This window comes from Xenopus tropicalis, chromosome 7 (genome assembly GCF_000004195.4).
Source record: "Xenopus tropicalis strain Nigerian chromosome 7, UCB_Xtro_10.0, whole genome shotgun sequence".
Lineage (NCBI taxonomy): Eukaryota > Metazoa > Chordata > Amphibia > Anura > Pipidae > Xenopus > Xenopus tropicalis.
The window spans coordinates 69,271,505-69,280,800 of NC_030683.2; the positions used below are offsets into that span (position 1 = coordinate 69,271,505).

Here is a 9,296-nt window from a genome sequence, read left to right on the forward strand (position 1 = left end):
CATTGCATACACCTTTATAGTGTACCCTTCCGGAGGTAGAAAAATGGAAATAAATGTTTGTTTGGTTGCTATAAGTTACTGCAATAGGGTAACTCTGCTCATTTGAGTTCCAAAAAGGCACCTGAATAAATGCTAGCTCAGAATTCAAACTTTCATTGAGTACTGTTACACTCATTTTTTGTGCTACTGGACCTTCTTTAACTTCCCTCAAGCATTCTAGAGAATTCAGTGAAGCAAAATCATCAACTTTAAAGGACTCATTTGTGTGTGAGCAATATTGTATCCTGACTTCTTGATTAAGGTTTCCTGAGCTAAGAAGACACAGAATTACAACATTCTGTTACTGAGCACATTGATTATAAAGAGATTGCTATTTCAAAGTGTCTCCAGATCGGTTCACTTTAAAAGTGATCATGATCCTATGATCATTAGGATATTGATTTAGCACTGTCCAATCTAAAGATGCATTTCCAGTCTTTGAAAGCGACATCTACTAGCAAAGCAGTTTCTTGGTCTGCCCTTGTCTTCTTCATCTGTACTTTGTTTCAGGATGTCCTCACAAAAGGACAGGATCGATAAACTGCTGAAAAATACGCACCACTGCAACTGATTGCTTTACCTACATTTTAGACTTTTAAGAGGAGAGTATCTATTTGCTGAACTTGAAGATGTCTCTCAAAGTAACTAGAATGCTATTGTTGCTACTTATTTCAGCTTTACATGTGAATTATATATATATATATATAGTTCTAACCCCCAACTCCATTTGATGCTATATACTGAAAACAAGAAAATACCTTAGTGTGGACAGAAAGTTCGTTATTTAAGCTAATATATTACAAAATATCTTCTAACTTTCTTGTGCTCAGAAGGCATTCAGGATTGTGCAGATAAATAGAAAAGTGATCTGACAAAGGGCAATCACTCCCTAGCTATTTATTTATATACTGCTGTATATAAATATTTATTCTCCTGCCAAAAGTTTTTTTTAGAGTATATGCATACAGACACAAATAAGATAATGCCACCTATGTGTAGACAACAATGACCCCAAACATTCACCCCTGTGGATTAACACCAGCATTACTTCAGCTTGATAAATTGTATCAATAAGTTACTCTTCTTTTTACAGTGACGGTAGATCCTGTATCTGCTCACACATTTTACTTCACATGATGTACCAGACAATACATGCTTTACAATTTCAGATTGTCCCCAAACATGTTTCATTATCTGTTGTGGATTCTCCCATTGTTAATGTATTAGATGGACACCTGAATATATTACATAGTAGGTCATGGTTACAGGTGTTTTGACTGCAAGGAAAAGGAATTGGAATGGCCCAGATATCAAGCCACACAAAGCCTTTAACACCTGTAGGCAGGGTTGAAGAAAACTAATCAGCTAAGACAGCATGTGTTGCAAAAATGAAAGATTTCTGCTTGGTCAAGGCCATTAGGAAAAGTACAGCTGGCTGCATGTTTTATTTATAATGGGTACAAATGTTAGGTTGTCTTTCAAGGACCTTTACAGCGTATATGGCAGTTACAGTATTTTTGTTTCCAGGAGAGCTGCTAAAAAAGAATATGACCCAAATGAATGTGGGATTAGCACATCGGCTTTCATCAATGTTTCCAAAACTTCATCTGTTATAAGATAACACTTCTTATCAAATTGCGAAATAAGAGCTAACCACAGTAAGATTTCCCCACTTTCTATCCATTCCTATGATGAACTCTAACTTTACCATAGGAATAAATCATACATGGGGGAATTTTACTGTGGTGAGCTCTAATTTCACACTTTGAAAAATTTCCCCCTTTGAGTTCATGTTGTTGAAACCTATCTAAGGTGCAGGTTTCAGTAAAACATTATTGTTGCACTTATCTTTGTAGATGTTTATTGTATCTGCTGGAATTACCTCATCTAATTCAGTGAAAGACTTTTCAACCTACAACACTCAGTACATTTTGAATTGCAAAGACCCTGTGGTGCAGTGTATCAAACGTTGCTTAATTTTTTCTGGTACCATATTTCCTTTAACCCCTCTGATCACATCTATTCACATTTATGAAAGTATTTTACAACATTGTGAAAACTTTTTGTGGCATTCTGAAATGTTTAAGGACTTTTCTCCAGACTTTTTGAAAGAAAAACAGAAACTTTTAATGATCTAACTTGTTTTTCCACATAGTGTTCTCCAACTTTTCATAGTCAAAAAAACTGTATTCATTTTATCATTGAATGAATTGGATGAATTTCAATATCTTTTGGTCGACCTGGGTGAAAAGTTTTGAAAAGTTTTTTTCATATTGTAGGAAATTTGTCTTACTGTAAGTCACACCTTTTCATTCAGAAAAAAATGCTAGAAAAGGCATTTTTAGTGTGGGAACATTTCTTCCTAACCTGATTTTTTTCCCCACTGGTAATAGTATTTAATGAAAGCGGTTTTCCAGACCTTTAAAAAATCTGTCACTATCTTCCAAAATATTTTTAAATATGCCATGAAAGGACCTAGTCAAGTTGGCTTTCAGAAGAATCCTAATTGTGTATTACAGTTGCGTTAAAATGATTGTGTCCAAATTATATAAATAGTCTAGGGTCACAAAGCACCCATACTATAGCAAAATACAATCTATAGTTTTTAATATGCAGCGTTGTAGACTGTGTCACAAACTCCATACATACACAAGAAATTCATAATATACATTTGAAATGTAGTTATATTTTTAGGGTTACTATTTCCTGAAATCTAAACCCAATATAATGAGTGGTTCAGAAATGTGGGTAAAGGACGAAAGCATGAAAAAGTCTGAGCTCAGTGTTTATTATATGAGGAAATAGAAGGTGCATTCATTATATTTTATTGACAGTCTCTATGTAAAGTTATACATGGCATAATATATCAATTTCCTTGTTTGAATCCAGAATAAATTATTGGAAAATACCATGTTTTTTTTTCTTTCAATGAAAATAGAATGTAAAAGCGCAGAATTTAATTAGGTTTAATTAAGTCAAAATAATTGGCAGCCTCTCAGTTGCACATACCTTTTCTTATTCAGAACAGCAGGTTTCAACATTTCGTTGGTTAGGTGAATTTTTGGAGACAACTAATTGTATGTAGAAAATGCACCATGGGAACAGGGAAGAGTGAATTTTTACAATGTTGTTTTCTCGGCTGAGTAATAAATCAGTTTCTTTTGTGGCACAATCCTTTGCAAAGTGTTAGATAATCAAACAGCTTGTTTTCATATTTTCCTCTATGAAGCAATTACCAGCGATTTCTGAGCAACCATTTAGCAAGCTTTAGTAAACAACTCGTTTTGGCTAAAACAAGTACTTGCCCTTTCTCAGCTCTCTTTATTTAGAGTTTACAGCTATGATAAGTGGTGATCTGTGATGTAAATAATACTTGACTCAAAGATATATACTGTATATATCATGGCTTAGTAGAAGATGATGCTGGCTTGGGAGTGGGCTTGCTGCCAGCTGCCAGCCAGTGAGGCCATGAACCTGCCAATTCATCAGGATAAGGATGCAGATATGTAGCCATATGATAACTATATATGAAATCTATGTGTCAAGATTTGTATAAGTTCCATGCAGGATGCTGCCACTTTGCAGAGCATTTTGATAAAATTGGAAAAATTGGCAGCAAACTGGACTCAAGGGATGAAAACATAATTTTGCCTCTTTATAGGTCCCTGGTAAGGCCTCACCTTGAGTATGCAGTGCAGTTTTGGGCTCCAGTCCTTAAGAAGGATATTAATGAGCTTTAGAGAGTGCAGAGACGTGCAACTAAACTGGTAAAGGGGATGGAAGATTTAAACTATGAGGTTAGACTGTCAAGGCTGGGGTTGTTTCCTCTGGAAAAGAGGCGCTTGCAAGGGGACATGATTACTCCGTACAAGTACATTAGAGAGGATTATAGGCAGATGGGGATGTTCTTTTTTCCCCATAAAAACAATCAACGCACCAGAGGCCACCCCTTTAGATTAGAAGAACGGAGTTTCCATTTGAAGCAGCGTAGGTGGTTTTTCACGGTGAGGGCAGTGAGGTTGGGGAATGCCCTTCCTAGAGATGTGGTAATGGCAGATTCTGTTTATGCCTTTAAGAGGGGCCTGGATAAGTTTTTGAACAGGCAGAATATCCAAGGCTATTGTGATACTAAAATCTACAGTTAGTATTAGTGGTTGTATATATAGTTTATGTACTGTATGTACATAAATAATGCTATTTGGACCTTTGTATGACAGGAATGAGGTCCCAGGAGGTTATCTCTTAAAACATGTTATTGCCTCCCTTCCCAGGAGTCAATTTGATTCAGATTTAATAAGTAACTTTTAGGTATACACAGCTAAAGAAATCATGCTTATCTTAAACAGGCTGTTCACCTTGCAAACACTTTTTTCAGTTTTGGTGTTTTCAGATAGTAATAGATAAGGGGGTTTTTGAACTGCTCCGTATTTCTCTATTTTTGACAGTTTTTCTAACATTGGCATTTCAATTTTGATTTTTTTGTAAACAGTTGTAATTTGATATATTAGTTGATACATTTCTTATCTTTGACCCTGTAGAGCATAATCTCTGCATTTCATTAGAGTCAACTGTGCAGTCGGTGCATAATCCTTCAGCACAGTTGGTAGGGAATCTCCTATGCCTATGGGCACGTACAAATCAGGCTGCAGTATCTGTGTGGAAATGTCATGCCTCAACAGTGTTCCCAGTAATCAATAATGTGCCATAAATAGATGGACAATAAAGAAAATGTATGTAAAATGCTTAGTGGAGTAGCAGTACATCCCATGACCCAGCATCTGGTAGTAAGCACTTAAGTGCTAGAACTTCCATCATATGTCATCTATATTGTAATGTTTAAACCTTGTTTCTTTTTTTTTTAAATTAAAAATCAGTTCAGAAGTAGTGTTGCTCCTTGAAACTAAATTCAACTAAAATATTTCATTGTTGGCTTTCAAATAGACATATAGACCAGTAAGTAAAAATAATGGGTGTCATCTGTATTGTATGGAAAGTTATTGGGCTGAACTTGTTTAGCTGTACCAAATAGTGGTGCTATTTGAATTATCTTGTATATTAAACTGAAGTGTCATGTGTCACACAATGTTGTTGGGCTGCCCTCTAACACTACATACACCATGATGACTGATTGTTATGAAGCAGAATCAGACCTGGCAGGGTGAATAGAGTCATTTATCACATCCATTGACTTGTTTTGCTGTCTGATGTTTTCACTATGAAGCCCAGCTGTGAATGCCACAGAAAGTTGTATTATACTGGAACTTTATTGCAACCTCGGGGCAAGTGAATAGATGCAAGTCCTACACAGTCTTCCCAGTCAAATCTAATTCTACTTCACTGAACTAGAATAGAATCCTAATCACCAGTATGCAAGAAGCCTTCGGGTGAATTTATTTCCATGTAATTCCAAGAAGTTTGTTGTCGATTTCAGCAACAAATGATTTGAAAGGATCTTAGCTTAAATAATATTTAAGTAACAATTGTAGGTGTCTCCATATAGACATTAAGGATATTTGCCTCAAAAAGTGTTTCCCCAGAAGTTTGCAATGTGCTCCTTTTTTATCCATTAATACATTGTAGTATAAGTGTTTCAGTAACTCATTTCACTAATGCCAATATATTATTTTGGTGTATTCTATGAGCTGTTTACCTGCAATGGGAGCCCAACACTAATAAATTTTGTTAGAAGAACATGATTTATGACCCTGTGTTATTACAAGCTTTAATTATAGCACTAACTCCCAAATGCAGTGCAAGTATCTTAAACATACAATAGATGAACCTACTACAAATGAACCTACAAAAAACTGGCTTTTTAATGAGGTTGTTGTTGGGTAACAAGTAATGTGTATACTTATTTTGCATACTTTGTGGTGGTGTTACAACTGTCATTAGTATTAGTTGCATAGGGGAAGCCTATAGTGCCATATTTGCATCAGTGAATTCATGCACACACACACCACTACGTTATTTCACCAGGTGAAGGTAACCATAAGTTACTGCATTCCCTACTACTTCCAGCACTGAATGTTATATTGCAGAAGTGTTACTGTGTATGAGAAGTTCTATTCCAATACCAATTCTTAGTAAGATGCCAAATTATCCCTGCTGGCATAGCTGTAGCAACTGGAGAAGAATAGGTACAATTAGTACTTTGGGCCCTGTAATTAATTCATTTGTGCACCAGAGATATAGACAGGTAGATGGATTGGTACAAATGGTAATACAGGTCTTGTAATTTATCTATTTGCACACCAAATAAACAGATGCATGCATACATCGAGTGTTTGTATGCATGGATGTATTTTAATACAGGAATATGGGAGCACATTTACATTTACAGTGTTGTGCTGAACCTGCCTTGTGCTGAAGACACCAATCGATCTTTAAATGAACCTTGTTATGTGAATACACAGAAACACAGGATGCATAGTAATGCATGCTAGGGCAAGAATAACATTGTATGATATACTTAACCTGGCAGAAGAGGCGACTGAGCATACAGAGGCTAAAGGCATAAAAATCTCCAAGCCAAGCAGTTTTCAAACCCTAGTAAACTCTAAACTGTCATTTAAAAAACAATAGAGGATTTAATTTGCCCAGTGGAAGGATGGTGATTTAATCCCTGCTTATAACCGTGTGAGCAAGCTGCTCTGCTGACTTATATTCCACGAAACATATCAAATGCCACACAGTGCATTTTTTTGCCATTATCAGCCATTGTCGCAATCAATTCAACTTTGGGCATGCTGTCAGGGATCACCAATCAATATTTCAGTATTCCCAAGATGAATGTCAAATGAACTCACTGGAATCCACAGCACTTATGATTAACAGCAAGAGTACAGGTCCATGCTCTGATATACACCTCATGATAGATAGATAGATGGATAGATGATAGATAGATAGATAGATAGATAGATAGATAGATGATAGATAGATAGATAGATAGATAGATAGATAGATAGATAGATAGATAGATAGATAGAGAATCTGAAGATTCCTTAGCTAGACACCTGCAGAGTAAAGCATTCTGAACAAAAACAAACACCCAACAGGTACTGCACCTACAATGATCTAATCCTTTATATATATAATATATATATGTATGTATTGATATATTTAAAACCCATAGATAAATAGAGTATTAAAGTCAGGAACTAAGGACAAGCACCCATTTTAAAACAAACAGAGAAAAAAATGGTATTTGCGCCAGTAGCTGCTAGCACAAACCACAGTAAACATATATTTATTTTACAACAATAAAAAATTCACAGGTTGTAGAAAAAAACAAATGTGTAAAAACATTCTTTATTACATGTTATTTTTTTATTAAAAAAAATCAAAAGCTGCATACACCTACAATTATCTGTGGTGATGGGTTTTTTTTTCTAGAAATGCCATGAATGTCGTTTCAATGCAAACCTCCCCATTAGTCTGAAGTGAGGTCACTATGAGACCCCCACCCTGTTAGATTCACCCTGCGCTTGAAGGGATGCACAAAACATTTCAGCCGCAAACAAGGAGTCTTTTCATAAGAAGCCTGGCCATTTAACACTCCCTTATCCCAGAAAATGACTGTTACTGAGATCTTATCACAGATCAGCTCTATCCATGCCAGTCATACAGGGCAGGCATAACATGGGATGGATGTACTGAATGGCTTGCACTGCAGCGTAAAGGGATGCTATTACACAGACCATGACCAGGGAGTGGGGGGATTGCCATTCTATAAAGCAACTTCTAATGTCTGCAGTGCTTCATCTGCCACTAGTTAACCATCTAAGAGCAAGTTTCAAGCAGAATAATAGAAGTGTCTCTCAGTATCCTGCAATGAGCTCTTCCCATTCACTAGAACTGTACCCTATTAGAGAGCATGTAACATATCAATTAGTGGTTATTAACATGTTTGAATTTTATACAGTAGTATTTGGAAATGATCATATAACTAGCCTTTGAATAGTGAAAAAAAACAAAAACATAGAAAATGGTCAATGAAGATGAAGCAATAAATGTTGTGGAGAGCTTACAATCTAGGAGCTGTGCCAAAAAGCCACATGAAGCAGTAGCTGCATCACTAGCATGATTTATTGGCAAAACATAGGAAGTGGCTGATATGGAAACATCTGTTCATAGCCCACACAGGCACATGCAGGTAACAGTGCTCACTGTCACATTTCTCTGCAACAAGGTATAATCCTCAAGCATCTTATATACCACGGCAAGGTATACTATACCTAACAAGGTCTGCTTTTATGAAAGCAAGTTACCGTCACTTGGCCCCCAAGTGCAAAGGGGGGGGGGGGGTAAGGGCTGCCCCAGCTGTGCACTTTGGGTGCCTACCAGGGAAAGCGAGGGAAGAAGAAGACGTGGTTCTTACCTTGCAGGAGGCAAAGAACAGCCATCCCACTGAAGATAACCCAAGGAACTGAGTGCAGCATCCTTGCCTGCAGCTGCATGTCCATCTCGACAGTAGTGAGTGTGGCACACAAGAGCTCCTAGAAGAGACAGCGGCGGGAGCACTGATCCCAGCTCCGACGGGGCTGAGGAGGTTGTGTTTAATCCAGCAGGGGATTCAGGAGAAGAGCAGCAACACTGGTCTAACCTGACTTGTGTCTGATTAGCACAGCTGCCCCAGCACACTCTGAGCTTCAGCTGCGGCAGCCCGCCTCCTGCACTGCTATAGGATGTCTGCAGTGCTTTCTCTTCTACTCTTTAACCATCTCACTGCAAGTTTCAGGGACAATCACCGCACAAAATTGCCCGCTAATAACCTGCATTGCTCTTTTCTCTTTCACAAGAAAACTGGAAGAATCAATAGCTTTGCTTAACCCCTTCCCTGCCTGGCATTTTAAATCAGCTTGGTAGTCAAGTGCCTTTTTTTCAAAATTTTCAGTTCCCTTTAGGGTCATTTGCCTAGGGAAACTTTTTGTTTACTTAGAAAAATGCTTTTTAAGTCACAACATAGGTTTTTTATATATGTGGTTAAATTGCACTTTAATGACGGGGTATATGGTTCCAGTCAAAATGAACATTCTTAATACAGACAAATATAATGTAAACATATGATTGTATATATTTTATAGTACAGACTGAGTCCACTATACCAACTACAGGTATGGGATCTGTTATTTGGAATGTATGTAACCCCTATATAAGGGGTCTTTTAACATTTAAACATTAAAAAAACAAAAGGATTGTATTGTCACCAATATGTACTCATGCAGCTTAGTTACCATCAAGTACAAATTAAAGGT

General features: G+C 36.9%; 1 protein-coding gene across 4 annotated transcripts in view; it reads right to left on the bottom strand.

Moving 5' to 3' along the window:
* Positions 1-8,670, bottom strand: part of ntm (neurotrimin) — a 708,001-nt gene extending 699,331 nt beyond the window's left edge. For 2 of the 4 annotated variants that reach the window (XM_004916004.4, XM_031906604.1), the window contains exon 1: positions 8,420-8,670. In XM_004916004.4, the coding sequence (XP_004916061.1) occupies positions 8,420-8,504 (85 nt within the window). In that variant the 5' untranslated portion in view covers positions 8,505-8,670. The remainder of the gene's footprint in view (positions 1-8,419) is intronic. The other 2 variants (XM_004916007.4, XM_004916006.4) reach the window with 1 other exon arrangement.
* Positions 8,671-9,296: the final 626 nt, after the last annotated feature.